Below are 24,747 nucleotides of genomic sequence, written 5' to 3' on the forward strand. Positions count from 1 at the left end.
CGGACTTGAGACACGTCTGAACATGAAGCTTCTCACCTGATGGTGATCTGCGAGGTCTTGGCGAGCCTCACGGCGCTCTTCAGACCTGTGTATATCTGTCCCATCTCCATGGCTCCTTCGAGGCCGACCACCTCCAACCGACGGTCACTGAGATCTGAAGGGACCACACGGACATACTGAACATTTAGTGCACAAATATCAGACGTCATGTTTATTCTGCATCAGGACACAGAGGACAGAAACTAAACCATGTCCTGCATACTGTAGGGAGACGGATTCATTAACTACAACATGTCTTTCAAAGAGAGACTCATAAAGATACAAGGAGACTCAAAGAGACACCAAGAGACACAAAGAGACTCAAAGAGACACAAATAGACACAAAGAGACAACAAGAGACACAAAGAGACTCAAAGAGACGCCAAGAGACACAAAGAGACTCAAAGAGACACAAAGAGACTCAAATAGACACAAAGAGACAACAAGAGACACAAAGAGACACAAAGAGACTCAAATAGACACAAAGAGACAACAAGAGACACAAAGTGACTCAAAGAGACACAAAGAGACAACAAGAGACACAAAGAGACTCAAAGAGACACAAAGAGACAACAAGAGACACAAAGAGACTCAAAGAGACACAAAGAGACAACAAGAGACACAAAGAGACACAAAGAGACTCAAAGAGACACAAAGAGACAACAAGAGACACAAAGAAACACAAAGACATACAAAGAGACACAAAGAGACTCAAAGAGACACCAAGATACTCAAATAGACACAAATAGACAACAAAAGACACAAAGAGACTCAAAGAGACTCAAAGAGACACAAAGAGACACAAAGCGACAACAAGAGACACAAAGAGACACAAAGACATACAAAGAGACACAAAGAGACTCAAAGAGACACAAAGAGACAACAAGAGACACAAAGAGACTCAAAGAGACACAAATATACAAAGAGACACAAAGAGACAACAAGAGACACAAAGAGACACAAAGAGACTCAAAGAGACACAAAGAGACAACAAGAGATACAAAGAGACTCAAAGAGACACAAAGATACAAAGAGACACAAAGAGACTCAAAGAGACACAAAGAGACTCAAAGAGACACAAAGATACAAAGGAACACAAAGAGACACAAAGAGACACAAAGAGACTCAAATAGACACAAAGAGACAACAAGAGACACAAAGAGACAACAAGAGACACAAAGAGACACAAAGAGACACAAAGACATACAAAGAGACACAAAGAGACTCAAAGAGACACAAAGAGACAACAAGAGACACAAAAAGACACAAAGACATACAAAGAGACACAAAGAGACTCAAAGAGACACAAAGAGACAAAGAGACACAAAGAGACTCAAAGAGACACAAAGAGACACAAAGAGACACAAAGAGACACAAAAAGATACAAAGAGACACAAAGAGACTCAAAGAGACACCAAGAGACTCAAATAGACACAAAGAGACACAAAAAGATACAAAGAGACACAAAGAGACTCAAAGAGACACCAAGAGACTCAAATAGACACAAATAGACAACAAAAGACACAAAGAGACTCAAAGAGACTCAAAGAGACTCAAATAGACACAAATAGACAACAAAAGACACAAAGAGACTCAAAGAGACTCAAAGAGACACAAAGAGACAACAAGAGACACAAAGAGACACAAAGAGACAACAAGAGACACAAAGAGACACAAATACATACAAAGAGACACAAAGAGACACAAAGAGACAACAAGAGACACAAAGAGACACAAATACATACAGAGACACAAAGAGACTCAAAGAGACACAAAGAGACAACAAGAGACACAAAGAGACACAAAGACATACAAAGAGACACAAGAGACTCCAAGAGACACAAGAGACAAAGAGACACAAAGAGACTCAAAGAGACACAAAGAGACACAAAGAGACTCAAAGAGACACAAAGAGACACAAAAAGATACAAAGAGACACCAAGAGACTCAAATAGACAACAAAAGACATAAAGAGACTCAAAGAGACTCAAAGAGACACAAAGAGACAACAAGAGACACAAAGAGACAACAAGAGACACAAAGAGACACAAATACAGACAAAGAGACACAAAGAGACTCAAAGAGACACAAAGAGACAACAAGAGACACAAAGAGACACAAATACATACAAAGAGACACAAAGAGACTCAAAGAGACACAAAGATACAAAGAGACACAAAGAGACTCAAAGAGACACAAAGAGACACAAAGAGACACAAAGAGACTCAAAGAGACAAAAAGAGACACAAAGAGACTCAAATAGACTCAAAGAGACACAAAGAGACACAAAGAGACACCAAGAGACTCAAAGAGACACAAAGAGACACAAAGAGACACCAAGAGACTCAAAGAGACTCAAAGAGACACAAAGAGACACAAAGAGACACCAAGAGACTCAAAGAGACTCAAAGAGACACAAAGAGACACACAAAGATACAAAGAGATACAAAGAGACACAAAGAGACTCAAAGAGACACCAAGAGACACAAAGAGACACAAAGAGACACAAAAAGACACAAAGAGACGCAAAAAGATACAAAAAGACTCAAAGAGACTCAAAGAGACACAAAAAGATACAAAAAGACACAAAGAGACACAAAGAGACACCAAGAGACACCAAGAGACTCAAAGAGACACCAAGAGACTCAAAGAGACACAAAGAGACACAAAGAGACACAAAAAGACACAAAGAGACACAAAAAGATACAAAAAGACTCAAAGAGACTCAAAGAGACACAAAAAGATACAAAGAGACACAAAGAGATACCAAGAGACACCAAGAGACTCAAAGAGACACAAAGAGACACAAAGAGACATAAAGAGACACAAAGAGACACAAAGAGACATAAAGAGACACAAAGAGACACAAAGAAACACCAAGACACTACAAGACGACCCCATGATGTCCGTGTTGTGTTTCTTGTTTCTGCTGCCCTCATGTGGCCACAGAAACCAGTTAAGGCCAGTTTAAAACCAGAACATGAAGTCAGACTGATCATCACAAGCACAGCTTCATTTACTGGTTTTAATGAATTGTGCTAAAGACCTTCTTAAAGCTACATTAATTACATTGTTCTTTTACCACTTGATCATCAGATCATGCAGAAAACACAACGTCTGTTCACATTCAGCAGACACATTATCATTTATGTTTGTATGTCCAACATTCTCTCCTTGTAGCTGTGTTTCTGTGCCGGACAGGTACAGTGGGTTTATCAGGACCTTTCTCAAAGCTACTGCCTGTTGAGGCTGAAATTGCATTCAGGTGAAGTTTGTGGGATTTAAAACCAAAACAATGAGCTGAAAGAAGTTAGAAAGCTTCATTCACAAATATTGATTAGGGATGCTACAAATCAGATGTCTGATCATCTGAAATGTACGACGGTGTATTAAAAAAGAATGCGCAGCCGGGGGACGAGGTTATTCTTCAGGGAAACATTCAGAATGTACGAGATTAAAGTCGTAAATGTACAAGGAAACAACTCTTTAATATAATATTACCCTCTCTCTCCCCTCTGTTTAAAAACAAAAGTTTACAATGGCCCTAATACGCCGTCATAATCTGATTTGAAACGGCCCTCGTTAATATGTTCCATATGCAGATTCCTTAAACTACATGAAGCGTTTTAACTCCTTTCAGCTCATTGTTTTGGTTTTACAGCCCACGAACTTTGCGTTCATTAACGCTGTTTCCATCCGCTGCAGGAAAGGTCCTGATGAGCCGTACACAGCTCTGTCTGGTCGAACGCCACCAAAGACTAAATACCTTGGGAAGCCACTTTGAGGATTTCGGGGTCGACGATCACCTCCGGCTCCTCCGTACTCGTCACTCCCTTGGCGTCCCCTTTTTTGGTCTCACCCCACAGGTTGGAGCCACCGTGCATGCTGGGAATGTTTAGGACAGCGACGCCTTCTAGAGACAGGCCGCTGAGGTCCAGAGGAGTACCGGCGCACTGAAGAAGAACCAGCAGAGACACACGAGGGTTGTGGGATCGGATTAGCACACAACAAACGCAAAAAAAATCTGAAGTTATAAATCTGATGCGACGTTTTCACCTCGATTGTTAGACTTTCGTTCAGTTTCTTGCAGGAAGCAGAGATGGTCTCTGAAGTGGCAAATTCAAAATACCACAGCTTGTTCTTCATTCTGCCGTCAAAGAAGAGTGTGTCAGGTTTAAGTGATATTTCATTTTCACAAATTGCTTGTATCACACATTCAGAGGGAGGAAGCTGCAAGTGAAACTGAGGACAGAGCGTCCCCCCGCCGCTCTCCCCCCCCCCCCCCGCCGCTCTGCTATCTGTCAGAGGAAGGATTCTAACACGTGTGGTTTTACTATAAGTGGGATATCATTGTTTGTTTGTGTCCTTCACACTGAACATGTTGAAGTCGTACCTGCTGTTAAACTTCTGGGGATGTTTCTCCCTCATTGTGTGAAACCGGTGGGCAATGGAAGCATCCTGTCAACACAACACAGATAATGATCCGAACGAAAAAACTGAAAGACCAACACTTCCTCTCGTGTGGTGCATTTCTGAGAAACTCACGACGCCGATAGAGAAGTAGTTGTTGATGATTTCGTAGGGCACCGGGTCGCCTTTCTCCTGGTTCTCATCAGTGATGACCTGCACGCTCCAGCGGTCCATCAGCACCTCGGAGCTGCCCTCGATGTCTTTCAGGATACGACTCAGATCCTCACCATCGTATCCTTCGACAGAAAACACACTTTATTCACTTATTACTTTATTTGATGTCAGTCGTCCCACGCTGGGAAGTCGTTCATTAGCTTCGTTATCATCCGCCATGTTTCTGTAACACGACGCCAACTCAGCAATATACACATTTTTCTGATTATTCCAACACCCCATGAATGCAGCACAAATTAAACATGTCGCAATTTTAATAAAAGTAAAACAATGATCTGGTTTCTGCCCCGTGATTCTGATCCACAACAACATTGAATATAAAAATAATAAAAAAACATTACAAAATTGTTACTTTTAAAGAAGTGACAAACAAAAGTAAGCTGAGCCTTTTAAAAACAGACAAACTGCATCATTTGCAGTTAAAAAAAGGTAATAAATCGCATCCTGTAAATAAGTAAGAATAAGTATCCTGATAAATCGTAATGTGTTCATATCATATCGAGACTTAAGTATTGTGATTATATTCATCTTATGGGTCCGTATACACACACACACACACACACACACACACACACATGAACCTTGTATGAACCTCACAGTCGGTAATGTTTGACACTATAAAGTCAAATACAGAATGTGGAAAACGTTTAATGAATCACATTAAACACAAAGCAACAGAGAATATGCATATTTCATTATTTCTATATGAACTCTGCAAATTTCTCATTATTTTCTCACCTCCTCCCCATCGCAGACATCTGGCGAGGTCATTTCCTGTGCCCAGAGGAAGCACGGCGACAGGTGGCCGCACCAGCAGATTGGCCTTGTCTGATAGCAAGAAACAGGAAGTGTGTCACGATGATTTTCAGCAGAAGAAGCGCATCATGGAAGCGAACGCGTGTCTTTCATCAACCTTACCTATTGCGTCAAGAATCCAGCCGACGGTGCCGTCTCCCCCGCAAACCAGGATCCTGTAATCCTGCAGGTTTCTGAAGAAACTCAGTCTGAAGGAAAGAGGATCAAGAAGTCATAACATTTAGCTCTGTGGATGTATTTTAAAAAGGTTGCTCTGATGCATCAAAAAACTGCCAGAATATTATAAATATTAAATATTAATAATAATATTAATAAATAATATTATTTATTAATATTATTAGTTCAATCTTATAACCAACATCATCACTATTAAGTATTTTAACCCTTTTGATGCCAGTTTGTTTACATAAATGCCACTGTTGTTGTTGTTGTTGTTGTTTATTTTTATAAATCATTATTTTCTGTATACTTAATGTGAGGGCAATTTATTTTCTCAGTGTGGGATATGTAGGGCAAACATGAGATTATGTTTTGGACACACACTTTATTATACACTAATTATAGGAGCTGAAAAAGACTGATGCTAAAGTTTATGCATCAACACCAAAATGATGGAATAATTAAAGATCTCCCCAGTGAGGCAGAAGAGTGCAAACAAAATCTATTTCCATTAATCTCTATTTCCCTCCGTCCGTGATGTTTTCACTCACCCCGCTCCAGGTCCGCCGGAGGTCAGGTTGTTTACCTGCCGTGGATTCAGTAAATACTGAAACTTATGCAGAACTCTGAAACACATGAAACCGGGTTAAACAATGTGTTCGACATCTGTTTACTCCTGAATGCTTTCTTTTTCTGGACTCACCGTTCCCCCTGCTTGCCTCCACTTTTAGGGTTGACAAACACGAGGAGAGGATGAGTGTGCGCCACGGGGCTGATCTGTGGAGCGATACATGAATCAATAAGTTGATTTACTGGTTTACTTCACATGCAGACAAATCAAATATGGGTTTCTCCTCATGGAATAATACCTGGAGCACTTGTCCATCAGGAGTTGTATTGAACTCGCTGTCGTCTGTCGAGGCCGAGCAGCCATTTTTTACATTGTTTGGTCTCTCCTTCAGGGGCCAAAACAAAAACACCGAATAAATCAGAGGGAATGAAATTGATTTTCCTACTTTCTGAGAACAAAGAAAAATCTCTCCTCACAGTTCCTGTCAAAATACCACACAGGTGAGAAATGTTTACCCACAACAAGGAGCCGCCCCGGGCCGGTGTTGTGTGACGGCAGCTCTGTTTGTACTGTACATGTGCCCGAAGATAACTCCGTACCTTTATAACGGGATATATCGCCCATGGAGGCAGGATGTGGTCTCTGAGCAGCCCACAGGTGCACTCAGTCGGCTCCTGCTCCGCACATTCATCATGGCGCTGGAACACAAACAATCATTACATATGAAACTCCCGGCACGACAGTGATGACTACGACAGCGTTTCAGGGACATTGTAGGTAAAAATAATAGTAATTATGGAGCCGGATATTATTCAGAGAAAAAACTCTCAGATTGAAGTGCTACCTTTATGAGAAACAATTTACGGTGTGATGTATCACGATACGATATTATCATGAGATGATATGATGTATCACGATACAATATTATCACAATGCAATATTAACACAACATTATACGATATTATCGCGATACAATACGATATTATTATGATGCAATATTATCATGATGCGATATTATAACGATATGATACGATATTATCATGACATTATACAATATTATCACAGTACGATAAGATACTATCATGATACAATATTATCGCGATACAATACAATACGATATTATCATGATATGATATTATAAAGATACGATATTATCATGATGCAATATTATAACGATATGATACGATATTATCACAACATTATACAATATTGTCACAGTGCGATAGATACTATCATGATACAATATTATCGCGATACAATACTATACGATATTATCAGGATGCGATATTATCAGGATGCGATATTATCATGATGCGATATTATCAGGATGCGATATTATCAGGATGCGATATTATTATGATGCGATATTATAACGATATGATACGATATTATCATGACATTATACAATATTATCACAGTACGATAAGATACTATCATGATACAATATTATCGCGATACAATACTATACGATATTATCATGATATGATATTATAACGATATGATACGATATTATCATGACATTATACAATATTATCACAATACGATAAGATACTATCATGATACAATATTATCGCGATACAATACTATACGATATTATCATGACATAATATGATTTTATCACGATATTATATATCACAATACGATATTATATATCACAATACGATATTATCACAACATTAAACAATATTATCACAGTACGATACGATATTATCATGATACTTAAATTTGTGACCTTTATAATCTCTGTTCAGGTTTTTTTCTCGTACATTTAGGATTTTAATCTTGGAAAATGACCCACCTCCCCCCGGCTCCATAACTATTATGACAGAATCCAAATGTATCTTTTTAAAATACTTTTTTTACATTTCTGCTTCACTTACTGCTTACAGTGGAAAGAGACAGGAAAGGAACCCAAAGCATTGTGGTTAAATGGCCTACATAAGACCATTCGAGTGCCTAATAAACCAGAAATGCACATTTTCTCCTCACAGCTCATAAACTCTATATATCGTATGTTGTTATATTCCTCACCATCGTGTGGCACCACACACAGTGTTTGCCCGTTAAACCTTGATAGCTCTTGATCTTCTTCAGGCATTTTTCACACTTCCTCGAGTCACAGTTCCCGCTCACCCAGTCGTGCGCTGGAACCTGAAATGTGAGATTATTTAATGTCGGAATAAGCGCGACACAAGATAACGTCTGATTTAGGCCGTGAGTGTTGTAATACCCCCGTTTCTTTCTTTGACTTCACGTAGGTCCGGGTGCAGGGGGCCGGGTTCCTGTTCGCACAGCGGCCGTGGACCGTGTATTTACAGCCTGAACAACCGGACACATAGCTGTCATATTAAGTTCACATTCAAATCTAACACTTATATCTCACTAGGGACATTTATTTAGAAGCATTATGTAAACAAACTGGCATGTAAAGGGATAAAACTCTGAATATTGGTCGGTTAAAAAGATTTAACTCAGTGAAAGTGGAAAATATTTGAATATATATTTTTATAGCAGTTTTAGGAAGAGACATTTTAACAAGTGGGAGTTATCTGACACTGCAAAAAAAATGAAATGCATCAAAATCAATGTTGCTAAAAATTATTTACATTTTTTTATCCCCCAGTACGGAAGATTTTTGTTCAAGGAAAAAAAAATATATATATATTTGGTATTTATGATCAGGACTGATGTTAAAATATTAACATATCATTTTATGGAACCCTTTTTAAAAGGGTTACGACATTAATCCAAATAATGCTGCAATTATGAATTATTTTGACATTTGCTGAGATAAATGCGGCTGCAGTGTTGCCCTCCTGTGGTGTGTTCAGGTACTCACAGGTGCAGCACAGTCCCTGCTTCCTCAGGCCCAGCAGCATGCTCTGACACACGTTGCAGTAAACCGGCTTGTTGAAGTGTTTCATCCTCCACAGGTGCTGCCCGTCGTCCTGCTGGGTCATCTGGAGGAGAAGAACATCCAGGTGTAAGATCTTTGTTACTACTGCTGAAAACCATGCTGACCTCTGACCCCATGTTGACCTCTGACCCCATGCTGACCTCTGACCCCATGTTGACCATGTTCTGTTACTGAACACTGCTCATTTCTGTTTGTCTTAGAGCTGTTGTTCCTTTTGTGTTAAGCTTTGTTACGCGGCTGTCTTGGCCAGAAAATACTCCTGGCTAATAAAGGTTAAATTAAAAATAGAATTTTTATTTATTTGTAACTTTTAATTATTTTATTTTGTCTGTTTTGGATTTTTTTTTAATGTTTTTTTTGTATACTGTATATTTTTATTTTTCATTTTATTAAATGTTTTGTGTCTCACGATTTATGTCACATTTAATTTATTTATATGTACATACAAGTGTTGATGGATTCTGTTTAATTAATTATCAAAATTAATAATAATTTATTATTATTATTATTATTATTATTAATAATAATAATAATAATAATAATAATAATAATAATAATAATAATAAAAAATAAATACAAATACAAATAATAGTAATAATAATTGAAATAATAATAATATAATAGTGATGGGGCTGTGGGGGATATACGAGTCCATCAAACTGTATCTGTGATTTATTGCATTTTATAATACTTTAAATTCCAACAAAAAGACCTTTGTTACTATTGGCTTATTTGCATTTGAATAGAAAAATCTATGTAACAAAAGAAGCTTATATTTGTTTCCTTTGTTAGATTTCGGATCAAAGTACACAAACCCTTTCATAAAAGCACTGTGGGCAAGGCCGGCGTTTCACACCCACTCATGACCAGCCTTGCTTTAATAAGATTGCTGATTATGCAGAATGCAGTGGCTCCACATATCAGAACAGAGCAACACCGTGGATGTTCCACTGTGATCTCAGATTCTCAACACAAGATTAGAAAGTTGCTTTGGATCTGTTTACAGGGCGGCCGGCGCTCTTATCCGGATTACACACTGAAATGCTTTTCCCCAGACACGATGCATCAGCCTATCACTTTCTGCATGAGGCACAGCGAGTGTACTCTGCGAGGGGGCCGAGATCACGCACCCCCGGCTTCAAATGTCTGTTGGTGGCTGGAAATAGCCTGAAGGGAAGTCCCTGGCTTTGTTCAGTCCAGTCCACGATTCAGACACACAGAGAGATCCTCACACATTAACACAAACACAGCTGTTCTTATTTATTACTGAGATACTGCAGGATAAAACTGTGAGATGTTGTGTTATTTATCTTCCAGAACTCGTCTTCTTCAGACGAGAGGAACATGAGAACATCAGTGTGTGCGTGTGTAACTGTGTGTGTAGATTTAAACTCTCCACAGCTACATTACATAACGCCTCATGTACATATTAAACACTTGTAATATAAACTTGTGTTGATGTGAGTCATGAAGTGGGGAAGCTTCATGCTGATATCTGTTAAATAAAAATGTTACGCTATTCAAATGTAGTGTTTCCTCTTTCTACGTGAACACCCGATATTAAAATTTCTTTCGCAAAATAATAGTGCTCGAAGATTGCCATGTTGTGTAAGTACTTCAGATTGTGCAGAGTAAATGGAAAACCATAAAGCACTGTGATGGTGCAGCGCTGAGTAAAGATGACATGACCACACCCTGCAACCCTGAGTCAGCAGAAAGGCTGTTCCAGGCGGGGAGCAGGCGGGGAGCAGGCGGACACTTCAGCAGAGCAGTAACACAAGGTTTACCACCTGCTGTACAAAACATCAGAGAAACACATCTCCAAGGACAACGGCTCAAATATTCAAGGATCAAGGACCTATAATGCATTCAGAACTTATAACTGTATACACATACTGCTGGGTACTTTATACACATACTGCTGTGTACTTTATACACATACTGCTGTGTACTTTATACACATACTGCTGTGTACTTTATACACATACTGCTGTGTACTTTATACACATACTGCTGGGTACTTTATACACATACTGCTGTGTACTTTATACACATACTGCTGTGTACTTTATACACATACTGCTGGGTACTTTATACACATACTGCTGGGTACTTTATACACATACTGCTGGGTACTTTATACACATACTGCTGTGTACTTTATACACATACTGCTGGGTACTTTATACACATACTGCTGGGTACTTTATACACATACTGCTGTGTACTTTATACACATACTGCTGTGTACTTTATACACATACTGCTGGGTACTTTATACACATACTGCTGGGTACTTTATACACATACTGCTGGGTACTTTATACACATACTGCTGTGTACTTTATACACATACTGCTGGGTACTTTATACACATACTGCTGGGTACTTTATACACATACTGCTGGGTACTTTATACACATACTGCTGGGTACTTTATACACATACTGCTGGGTACTTTATACACATACTGCTGGGTACTTTATACACATACTGCTGTGTACTTTATACACATACTGCTGGGTACTTTATACACATACTGCTGTGTACTTTATACACATACTGCTGTGTACTTTATACACATACTGCTGTGTACTTTATACACATACTGCTGGGTACTTTATACACATACTGCTGGGTACTTTATACACATACTGCTGTGTACTTTATACACATACTGCTGTGTACTTTATACACATACTGCTGGGTACTTTATACACATACTGCTGGGTACTTTATACACATACTGCTGTGTACTTTATACACATACTGCTGTGTACTTTATACACATACTGCTGGGTACTTTATACACATACTGCTGTGTACTTTATACACATACTGCTGTGTACTTTATACACATACTGCTGTGTACTTTATACACATACTGCTGTGTATTTTATACACATACTGCTGTATACTCTTTATACACATACTGCTGTGTACTTTATACACATACTGCTGTGTATTTTATACACATACTGCTGTATACTCTTTATACACATACTGCTGTGTACTTTATACACATACTGCTGTATACTCTTTATACACATACTGCTGGGTACTTTATACACATACTGCTGGGTACCTTATACACATACTGCTGCTGTGTACTTTATACACATACTGCTGTGTACTTTATACACATACTGCTGTGTACTGTATACACATACTGCTGTGTACTTTATACACATACTGCTGTGTACTTTATACACATACTGCTGTGTACTGTATACACATACTGCTGTGTACTGTATACACATACTGCTGTGTACTTTATACACATACTGCTGTGTACTTTATACACATAATGCTGTGTACTTTATACACATACTGCTGTGTACTTTATACACATACTGCTGGGTACTTTATACACATACTGCTGTGTACTTTATACACATACTGCTGGGTACTTTATGCACATACTGCTGTGTACTTTATGCACATACTGCTGTGTACTTTATACACATACTGCTGTGTACTTTATGCACATAGTGCTGTGTACTTTATACACATACTGCTGTGTACTTTATACACATACTGCTGGGTACTTTATACACATACTGCTGTGTACTTTATACACATACTGCTGTGTACTTTATACACATACTGCTGTGTACTGTATACACATACTGCTGGGTACTTTATACACATACTGCTGTGTACTTTATACACATACTGCTGTGTACTTTATACACATACTGCTGTGTACTTTATACACATACTGCTGGGTACTTTATACACATACTGCTGTGTACTTTATACACATACTTGCTGTGTACTTTATACACATACTGCTGTGTACTTTATACACATACTGCTGTGTACTGTATACACATACTGCTGTGTACTTTATACACATACTGCTGTGTACTGTATACACATACTGCTGTGTACTTTATACACATACTGCTGTGTACTGTATACACATACTGCTGTGTACTTTATACACATACTGCTGTGTACTTTATACACATACTGCTGTGTACTTTATACACATACTGCTGGGTACTTTATACACATACTGCTGTGTACTTTATACTCATACTGCTGTGTACTTTATACACATACTGCTGTGTACTTTATACTCATACTGCTGTGTACTTTATACACATACTGCTGTGTACTCTTTACACATACTGCTGTGTACTCTTTACACATACTGCTGTGTACTTTATACACATACTGCTGTGTACTTTATACACATACTGCTGTGTACTCTTTACACATACTGCTGTGTACTCTTTACACATACTGCTGTATACTTTATACACATACTGCTGTGTACACTTTATACACATACTGCTGTGTACTTTATACACATACTGCTGTGTACTTTATACACATACTGCTGTGTACTCTTTACACATACTGCTGTGTACTCTTTACACATACTGCTGTATACTTTATACACATACTGCTGTGTACTCTTTATACATACTGCTGTATACTGTATACACATACTGCTGTGTACTTTTTATACATACTGCTGTATACTTTATACACATACTGCTGTGTACTTTATACACATACTGCTGTGTACTCTTTACACATACTGCTGTGTACTCTTTACAGATACTGCTGTGTACTCTTTACACATACTGCTGTGTACTCTTTATGCATACTGCTGTATACTTTATACACATACTGCTGTGTACTCTTTAAACATACTGCTGTGTACTCTTTATGCATACTGCTGTGTACTTTATACACATACTGCTGTGTACTCTTTACACATACTGCTGTGTACTTTATACATATACTGCTGTGTACTTTATACACATACTGCTGTGTACTTTACTACACATACTGCTGTGTACTTTATACACATACTGCTGTGTACTCTTTACACATACTGCTGTGTACTTTACACATACTGCTGTGTACTTTACATATACTGCTGTGTACTTTACACATACTGCTGTGTACTTTACATATACTGCTGTGTACTTTACACATACTGCTGTGTACTTTACACATACTGCTGTGTACTTTATACACATACTGCTGTGTACTCTTTATACATACTGCTGTATACTGTATACACATACTGCTGTGTACTTTATACACATACTGCTGTGTACTTTTTATACATACTGCTGTATACTTTATACACATACTGCTGTGTACTTTATACACATACTGCTGTGTACTCTTTACACATACTGCTGTGTACTTTATACACATACTGCTGTGTACTCTTTACAGATACTGCTGTGTACTCTTTACACATACTGCTGTGTACTCTTTATGCATACTGCTGTATACTTTATACACATACTGCTGTGTACTCTTTAAACATACTGCTGTGTACTCTTTATGCATACTGCTGTGTACTTTACATATACTGCTGTGTACTTTACACATACTGCTGTGTACTTTACATATACTGCTGTGTACTTTACACATACTGCTGTGTACTTTACACATACTGCTGTGTACTTTATACACATACTGCTGTGTACTTTATACACATACTGCTGTGTACTTTTTATACATACTGCTGTGTACTCTTTACACATACTGCTGTGTACTCTTTACACATACTGCTGTGTACTTTATACACATACTGCTGTGTACTTTATACACATACTGCTGTGTACTCTTTACACATACTGCTGTGTACTCTTTACACATACTGTACTCTTTACACATACTGCTGTGTACTTTACACATACTGCTGTGTACATTACATATACTGATGTGTACTTTACACATACTGCTGTGTACTTTACACATACTGCTGTGTACTTTACATATACTGCTGTGTACTTTACACATACTGCTGTGTACTTTACACATACTGCTGTGTACTTTACATATACTGCTGTGTACTTTACACATACTGCTGTGTACTTTATACACATACTGCTGTGTACTTTATACACATACTGCTGTGTACTTTTTATACATACTGCTGTGTACTCTTTACACATACTGCTGTGTACTCTTTACACATACTGCTGTGTACTTTATACACATACTGCTGTGTACTTTATACACATACTGCTGTGTACTTTTTATACATACTGCTGTGTACTCTTTACACATACTGCTGTGTACTCTTTACACATACTGCTGTGTACTCTTTACACATACTGTACTCTTTACACATACTGCTGTGTACTTTACACATACTGCTGTGTACATTACATATACTGCTGTGTACTTTACACATACTGCTGTGTACATTACATATACTGCTGTGTACTTTACATATACTGCTGTGTACTTTACACATAGTGCTGTGTACTTTACATATACTGCTGTGTAACAGTCGGTTTTGTTCACTTTGACCCACAAACACAAAACTTTATTGTTGTTAAAGATATTTCCACAGAACTCCTGTTACTTTAAGCATAAAGAGGAACTGATGCACTGTCAGTGTTTTCTTCATTCAATTGGTTATAAACGTATTTCCGGATGTCTCCGTCCACCAGTCAGAGGACAGTTTGTGCGTCCAAAATGTCCTCAAGTCACATCTTATCCTATTTGTGTGAAATAGTCATCATCACCTCCATCGTGGAGTTCAGTCTGCAGCTCTGTTCACTGCGTACAGACGGTTTGTGTGTCACACTACAGAAACACTTCTGGTTTACCCGTTACTGAAGATGTTTCACTTACAGAAACGACAAATGAGTTCCTGTCAACAGGAGCAACACACACACACGCACGCACACACACACACACACACACACGCACACACACACACACACACACACACGCACACACACACACACACACAAGCGCGCACACACACACACACACAAACACACACACACACACACGCACACACACACACACAAGCGCGCACACACACACACACAAACACACACACAAACACACACACACACACACACACACACACACACACACGTTGTTTCCACATTACGACTTAAAGCTCAGAAGTGAGAAGAACGTGTTTTGTGAGGTCAGTGACATTTGACCTTTGACCCACATGTCTGATCAGTTCATCCTTGAGGCCACGAAATGTTCAGCTTACTTTTTTCTGCCTGGAAAATCTGATTTTTGCTTAAACTTTACAAATTTTCCAGGTTTCTCATGACCCGTTTCAAAGTACCTTCAGACCCAACAGGACCAGTAAGGGCACGTTGTTCATGCCGCCCTCCACCCACTCGTCCAGAGACACCGTGCCGCTGCTGTCGGCATCGATCGCCGTCATCATGTCCTTCAGAACCTGATGAAAAGAGTTTTATTCTTATTATCCAATCGGCACCTCTGTTGTTGTGAATCATTATGTTTTGTGAGACCTGTGGAGCATGGGAATGTTCTATTTGTTTTTAAAGGTGCAGAGAAGCTTATCAGTTCACCAACCTTCGCAAATGAGTAACAACTTCTGCCATAAACTGTAAACTGTGTGCAGCGCTGTAAAATATCTTGTGCAAACACATGTGCATCTATAAGTTTACTGTACAGCGTTTCAGTATCACATGAGGAAGCACATTTCTGACTTAATATCTCACAATAATGACTTAATATCTCAAAATAATGTATTAATATCTCACAATAATGACTTAATATCTCAAAATAATGTCTTAATATCTCAAAATAATGTCTTAATATCTCAAAATAATGTCTTAATATCTCACAATAATGACTTAATATCTCAAAATAATGTCTTAATATCTCACAATAATGACTTAATATCTCAAAATAATGTCTTAATATCTCAAAATAATGTCTTAATATCTCAAAATAATGTCTTAATATCTCACAATAATGACTTAATATCTCAAAATAATGTCTTAATATCTCAAAATAATGTCTTAATATCTCAAAATAATGTCTTAATATCTCACAATAATGACTTAATATCTCAAAATAATGTCTTAATATCTCACAATAATGACTTAATATCTCAAAATAATGTCTTAATATCTCACAATAATGACTTAATATCTCACAATAATGTCTTAATATCTCACAATAATGACTTAATATCTCAAAATAATGACTTAATATCTCACAATAATGTCTTAATATCTCAAAATAATGACTTAATATCTCACAATAATGTCTTAATATCTCATAATAATGACTTAATATCTCACAATAATGACTTAATATCTGTAAATAATGACTTAATATCTCACAATAATGACTTAATATCTCATAATAATGACTTAATATCTCACAATAATGACTTAATATCTCATAATAATGACTTAATATCTCACAATAATGACTTAATATCTCACAATAATGTCTTAATATCTCATAATAATGACTTAATATCTCACAATAATGACTTAATATCTGTAAATAATGTCTTAATATCTCATAATAATGACTTAATATCTCACAATAATGACTTAATATCTCAAAATAATGACTTAATATCTCATAATAATGACTTAGTATCTCACAATAATGACTTAGTATCTCACAATAATGACTTAATATCTCACAATAATGACTTAATATCTCAAAATAATGACTTAATATCTCATAATAATGACTTAATATCTCACAATAATGACTTAATATCTCACAATAATGACTTAATATCTCATAATAATGACTTAATATCTCACAATAATGACTTAATATCTCAAAATAATTACTTAATATCTCACAATAATGACTTAATATCTCAAAATAATGACTTAATATCTCATAATAATGACTTAATATCTCAAAATAATGACTTAATATCTCATAATAATGACTTAATATCTCACAATAATGACTTAATATCTCACAATAATGACTTAATATCTCAAAATAATGACTTAATATCTCACAATAATGACTTAATATCTCATAATAATGTCTTAATATCTCAAAATAATGACTTAATATCTCATAATAATGACTTAATATCTCAAAATAATGACTTAATATCTCATAATAATGACTTAATATCTCACAATAATGACTTAATATCTCACAATAATGTCTTAATATCTCAAAATAATGACTTAATATCTCAAAATAATGTCTTAATATCTCACAATAATGTCTTAATATCTCAAAATAATGTCTTAATATCTCACAATAATGTCTTAATATCTCATAATAATGTCTTAATATCTCACAATAATGTCTTAATATCTCACAATAATGTCTTAATATCTCACAATAATGACTTAATATCTCATAATAATGTCTTAATATCTCACAATAATGACTTAATATCTCATAATAATGTCTTAATATCTCACAATAATGACTTAATATCTCACAATAATGTCTTAATATCTCATAATAATGTCTTAATATCTCACAATAATGTCTTAATATCTCACAATAATGTCTTAATATCTCACAATAATGTCTTAATATCTCACAATAATGACTTAATATCTCATAATAATGTCTTAATATCTCACAATAATGACTTAATATCTCATAATAATGTCTTAATATCTCACAATAATGACTTAATATCTCATAATAATGACTTAATATCTCACAATAATGACTTAATATCTCATAATAATGACTTAATATCTCACAATAATGACTTAATATCTCACAATAATGACTTAATATCTCACAATAATGTCTTAATATCTCACAATAATGACTTAATATTTCACAATAATGACTTAATATCTCATAATAATGACTTAATATCTCACAATAATGTCTTAATATCTCAAAATAATGACTTAATATCTCATAATAATGAATTAATCTCACAATAATGACTTAATATCTCACAATAATGACTTAATATCTCACAATAATGACTTAATATCTCATAATAATGACTTAATATCTCATAATAATGTCTTAATATCTCACAATAATGTCTTAATATCTCATAATAATGTCTTAATATCTCACAATAATGTCTTAATATCTCACAATAATGTCTTAATATCTCAAAATAATGACTTAATATCTCATAATAATGAATTAATCTCACAATAATGACTTAATATCTCATAATAATGACTTAATATCTCACAATAATGTCTTAATATCTCATAATAATGACTTAATATCTCACAATAATGACTTAATATCTCATAATGTCTTAATATCTCACAATAATGACTTAATATCTCACAATAATGACTTAATATCTCATAATAATGACTTAATATCTCACAATAATGTCTTAATATCTCACAATAATGACTTAATATCTCACAATAATGTCTTAATATCTCACAATAATGACTTAATATCTCACAATAATGACTTAATATCTCATAATAATGACTTAATATCTCACAATAATGTCTTAATATCTCAAAATAATGACTTAATATCTCATAATAATGACTTAATATCTCATAATAATGACTTAATATCTTACAATAATGACTTAATATCTCATAATAATGACTTAATATCTCATAATAATGACTTAATATCTCACAATAATGACTTAATATCTCAAAATAATGACTTAATATCTCATAATAATGAATTAATCTCACAATAATGACTTAATATCTCACAATAATGACTTAATATCTCACAATAATGACTTAATATCTCATAATAATGACTTAATATCTCACAATAATGTCTTAATATCTCATAATAATGACTTAATATCTCACAATAATGACTTAATATCTCATAATGTCTTAATATCTCACAATAATGACTTAATATCTCATAATGTCTTAATATCTCACAATAATGACTTAATATATCATAATAATGACTTAATATCTCACAATAATGTCTTAATATCTCACAATAATGACTTAATATCTCACAATAATGACTTAATATCTCATAATAATGACTTAATATCTCACAATAATGTCTTAATATCTCACAATAATGTCTTAATATCTCATAATAATGACTTAATATCTCACAATAATGACTTACTATCTCACAATAATGACTTAATATCTCATAATAATGACTTAATATCTCACAATAATGACTTAATATCTCATAATAATGACTTAATATCTCATAATAATGACTTAATATCTCATAATAATGACTTAATATCTCACAATAATGACTTAATATCTCATAATAATGACTTAATATCTCACAATAATGACTTAATATCTCACAATAATGACTTAATATCTCATAATAATGTCTTAATATCTCACAATAATGACTTAATATCTCACAATAATGTCTTAATATCTCACAATAATGACTTAATATCTCATAATAATGACTTAATATCTCACAATAATTACTTAATATCTCATAATAATGACTTAATATCTCATAATAATGACTTAATATCTCATAATAATGACTTAATATCTCATAATAATGACTTAATATCTCATAATAATGACTTAATATCTCATAATAATGACTTAATATCTCTCAATAATGACTTAATATCTCATAATAATGACTTAATATCTCACAATAATGACTTAATATCTCATAATAATTACTTAATATCTCATAATAATGACTTAATATCTCATAATAATGACTTAATATCTCAGTTTTGAGTTGTCATGTCATTATTTTGCGATACTAAGTCAGTTTCTTGTGCTTGAGGGACGTTTGCCTCTCAGAGTCCAGAGTTCTGGGACCTACCGGCCTCAACTCTGACACATCCCATCCGAGGTATTCTGCAGCGTGCATCATCTGAGCAATAATCCTGTCCACTTCCTGTTTGGAAAACAATACCTCTTTTAGTATTGTGGCTGGTGCGACACAGTATTTTAAAGATGAATTGAATCCACAACTGATGTGATCTCACATGAAATATTGTTTCCACAACTCACCGTGCTGTCGAGGACCCCGTTGCCGTCTCTGTCATACAGCTTGAAAGCGACTAAAGCGAGAAGGGAGACATTAAAGTGCTGGACCAGCTCAAATGATGGTGGGCAGAAAAAGAAGGAGAAGGACTCACACTCCAGCTTGTCCCTGGGCTGGCCGTCCTCCAGCAGAGAGAAGTAACACGACACATCCTTCAGGAAGACTTCCTCTGCAGGACACACACTCTGGTTACCATCATGTCTGCACCAACAGCTCCTCACAGGCACGTGGGGACAAATGTGCCAAATGTAATGTGGTGTAAAATGATAAGGGCACGCTGCAGAGAAGCAGTGTGTGTGTGTGTGTGTGTGTGTGTGTGTGTGTGTGTGTGTGTGTGTGTGTGTGTGTGTGTGTGTGTGTGTGCATAAACTCACTGGCACCATCTTCTTGGGCTGGTTCAGAGTTTTGGAAGGAGCAGAAGAGTCTCTGGCAGAGATCCAGTGGGAAGTCCTCCACCTCTAAGTAAGTCTTGAGGAACAGACGGAAGCCTTCTTCATTGATGCACTGCGGGAGAAGAAGAGGAGACGCTATGATGACGAGGAGACTCGTGAATATCCTCGCAGCAGCTGTGTCCACCAGAGAACATAATCAAAACTTCTCATATCTCACCGTCGCTCTCAACACTGATCGTTTTTCTTTTACTTCATTAGGATTCAAACGTCAGTAACATGAAATCGTGTCGCACAGCTTCATCTTCCAACAACACGTTTATACAATGAATTACAACATAACTGAATCCATCTTTGTAGTTCAATGTCCATCTTCACTTGTAGTTCTGCTGTCGTGTCGACTTGAGTCCATCAAGTTTTTAATCTTGTCAAAGTGTCTGAGTTTATAAATAAAATGTATTTTATCTTTATTTATGCAGGAGAACCTTATGGTTTATGATTTATATTGTTTATTGTTTCCTATCCAATAAAAATATTAGTTTCTTAACTAAATGTAAAGTAAAATGATTCCAGTGAGTTTAGTGTCATTTTAAGAGTTCTAAGTATATTTTAATGATTTTCGGGATGAAATTGTGAATTGCAATTATTTTGTCATGTTTATTATGTATGTGTGTGTGTGCGTGTGTGTGTGTGTGTGTGAGAAACTTCTGCATTTCTCAATTTCAACTTTTCTGATAATAAGGGAAGATATCCATCATGTGAAATCGTGTCTCTGAACTGTCATTTTCTCAGAAACACGTGTTTTCAGCTCGCCGGTCGTGAACTGTAAATTCATCCAGTCGGTTGAAAAGGCTTTTAAAAGCTCTCAGAAACATTTAATCCCACTTTATAAAACTTGGAGTGGCTGCAGCAGCGTTTTCACGTGACAACGACAAAAACAAGCTCCTGAATCAAGATGTCAGTCCATCTGTTGGGCCGGTGTCTCGCTCTCAAACGACGACACGCCGCAGGGCCAACAAGCAAATATTCCCTCGATAACGTTGAACCACAAACCTAATTCTTGTTGACAGTATTCCATCTCCCTGAATGACGCCTGCAGAGCTGCCCCAGTAATACATAATGTCCCCGCAGGGCAGCAGCTCACGGGGAGAAAAGAAAAGTGGGAGTGAAGAATATTTACTCAAGTCCTGTACTTCAGTACAATTACATGCTTTATACTTCTGATCCACTGCTTTTAAATAACATGATGTTTATATAATATGATGCAACACTGAGCTACTAATGTACTCCGAATGAAAACAACAGTAGGAGTGTGGTGTGGTGGTGCAGCAGCAGTGCATCATGGGAGTTTGGTGTGGTGGTGCAGCAGCAGTGCATCATGGGAGTTTAGTGTGGTGGTGCAGCAGCGGTGCATCATGGGAGTTTGGTGTGGTGGTGCAGCAGCGGTGCATCATGGGAGTTTGGTGTGGTGGTGCAGCAGCGGTGCATCATGGGAGTTTAGTGTGGTGGTGCAGCAGCGGTGCATCATGGGAGTTTGGTGTGGTGGTGCAGCAGCAGTGCATCATGGGAGTTTGGTGTGGTGGTGCAGCAGCAGTGCATCATGGGAGTTTAGTGTGGTGGTGCAGCAGCGGTGCATCATGGGAGTTTGGTGTGGTGGTGCAGCAGCGGTGCATCATGGGAGTTTGGTGTGGTGGTGCAGCAGCAGTGCATCATGGGAGTTTAGTGTGGTGGTGCAGCAGCGGTGCATCATGGGAGTTTGGTGTGGTGGTGCAGCAGCGGTGCATCATGGGAGTTTGGTGTGGTGGTGCAGCAGCAGTGCATCATGGGAGTTTAGTGTGGTGGTGCAGCAGCAGTGCATCATGGGAGTTTGGTGTGGTGGTGCAGCAGCGGTGCATCATGGGAGTTTGGTGTGGTGGTGCAGCAGCGGTGCATCATGGGAGTTTGGTGTGGTGGTGTTATTTTATGACAATATTTATGTTTTTCCCCACTAAATAAAACATTTCCTTCCAATTATCTAATCAAACTGTACGTTGCCAGCTGATCCATTAGAAACGACTGCACAGAATTGTAAAGATCTTTTTCCATCACATTTGAGCTGACGCAGCACGAGTGCAGCCAGCACAATGTTCAGTGCTGCGTGGGCAAAACTGAGGAGGTAATTTACATTTGCAACCTTTCTCCAACGCTGAAGATGTTTCTCTCAGACAGCTCAGTCAACATGACGGATGGGCTTCGAATCTAATTAATCAGTGCAGGACAATTAGAAACCGCTCAATGTGCATAAATCAAATGCTCATCTCTCATTAAACTGCTCCGATGAGAGTCGATCAGTTAAAGCTGAGAGCGACGGCACGCTGTCCTTCACCTCTCCGTGTCTGTGCTGGGCCAGCCGGCCATCTGCGTCAAATTCCCTCAGGACGTCTTTCACCTTCAGGCGGCAGTCTGGGGAGCAAAGACACAAAGGTCACACAGGGATGCACACGGACTTCTGTACACCAGGGGAGCTGCAGACAGGGGGGGGCGGCAGTAACCCGACATGACAGGTCAAAGTCGTGTCAAACATTATTATTTGTTAAAAATCACACAAAATACAAGTTTCACATGTTATTTTGAGTTATTTTTTGTTGCCCAGTTTGTGTGAAATAAGAAGGCAGCGAGCGATGTGTGGCCGGGCGGCGCGTCCTTTTATTTCATCTTTTATTTTCATCTTGTCATCTTGTGCCGCGATAATATACATTTATGTCCGTTTCATTTGTTTTAGGCGGGAAGAAATTCTTTGTAATCGATCCAAAAAAATCAGTTTGTTGTCAAACGTTTGTGAACTTCGAAGCTTTAAAATAAACGGTGTTTATTGTGCGTCTTGTCTTTTTTTAGCAAATGAATTCCACTGAAAACACGAGTTGGGAGGTGAAGGTCTGTCAGCTGCAACATCTCCTCACACGACGGCTCTGACCTGAAGTTATTTCTTAATAACTTAACTTATTTATTACTTAAACATCATCAGTATGGCGACTCCTCTAATGCACCATGATCATAGATTCTTCTGGAGGACATGTGCATGCTTTATTTGCAAAAAAACTGAATGTGGCAACAACCTCTTGTAGAGATGAGAAAGCATGAGCGAGTGTAAATGAGTGTGTGGGTGGAAGTGGAAGTGGAGGTGGGGGGGGGGGGGGCCTGTCTGTACTCACATTCAATGTAGTGCTGGAGCTGGATGAAGTCGACTGGGTTCAGTTCCTTCACCTCTGGGTTTGTGGGGGAGGACATGGTTCTGCAGCACAGAGAGAAACAGTGAGACATAGACGCAGAGAGAAGAGAAGGTGGGTGCACGCAGTGTAGCCGGCCTCTTTGTAAAACATAAAAGCATGGCTGCAAGCGAAAGATAGCATCTTCCATCTCGCTCTGTGAGAAATCCAACGGTTGTAGACTGCAGGGAATTCACACTCACAAGAAGTGAACATCTGTCAACACATCAAATG

The 24,747-nt window shown here is 37.0% G+C and overlaps 1 protein-coding gene across 1 annotated transcript in view; it reads right to left on the reverse strand.

Annotated features, from left to right (window-relative positions):
- dgkaa (diacylglycerol kinase, alpha a) overlaps positions 1-24,747 on the reverse strand; it is a 40,795-nt gene that overhangs the window by 2,890 nt on the left and 13,158 nt on the right. Inside the window, exons 2-22 of the mRNA XM_029426233.1 lie at positions 24,460-24,539; positions 23,634-23,710; positions 21,254-21,383; positions 20,974-21,048; positions 20,846-20,895; positions 20,655-20,729; positions 16,225-16,341; positions 9,069-9,189; positions 8,460-8,548; positions 8,261-8,380; positions 6,829-6,927; positions 6,528-6,614; positions 6,362-6,435; positions 6,210-6,284; positions 5,602-5,687; positions 5,422-5,511; positions 4,585-4,745; positions 4,433-4,497; positions 4,096-4,186; positions 3,806-3,992; positions 37-154 (exon numbers count right to left, since the gene is read on the reverse strand). Of these exons, the coding sequence (XP_029282093.1) occupies positions 37-154; positions 3,806-3,992; positions 4,096-4,186; positions 4,433-4,497; positions 4,585-4,745; positions 5,422-5,511; positions 5,602-5,687; positions 6,210-6,284; positions 6,362-6,435; positions 6,528-6,614; positions 6,829-6,927; positions 8,261-8,380; positions 8,460-8,548; positions 9,069-9,189; positions 16,225-16,341; positions 20,655-20,729; positions 20,846-20,895; positions 20,974-21,048; positions 21,254-21,383; positions 23,634-23,710; positions 24,460-24,535 (2,063 nt within the window). The 5' untranslated portion in view covers positions 24,536-24,539. The remainder of the gene's footprint in view (positions 1-36; positions 155-3,805; positions 3,993-4,095; positions 4,187-4,432; positions 4,498-4,584; positions 4,746-5,421; positions 5,512-5,601; positions 5,688-6,209; positions 6,285-6,361; positions 6,436-6,527; positions 6,615-6,828; positions 6,928-8,260; positions 8,381-8,459; positions 8,549-9,068; positions 9,190-16,224; positions 16,342-20,654; positions 20,730-20,845; positions 20,896-20,973; positions 21,049-21,253; positions 21,384-23,633; positions 23,711-24,459; positions 24,540-24,747) is intronic.

The sequence above is a fragment of the Cottoperca gobio genome, unplaced genomic scaffold (assembly GCF_900634415.1).
Source record: "Cottoperca gobio unplaced genomic scaffold, fCotGob3.1 fCotGob3_142arrow_ctg1, whole genome shotgun sequence".
Classification (NCBI taxonomy): Eukaryota; Metazoa; Chordata; class Actinopteri; order Perciformes; family Bovichtidae; genus Cottoperca; species Cottoperca gobio.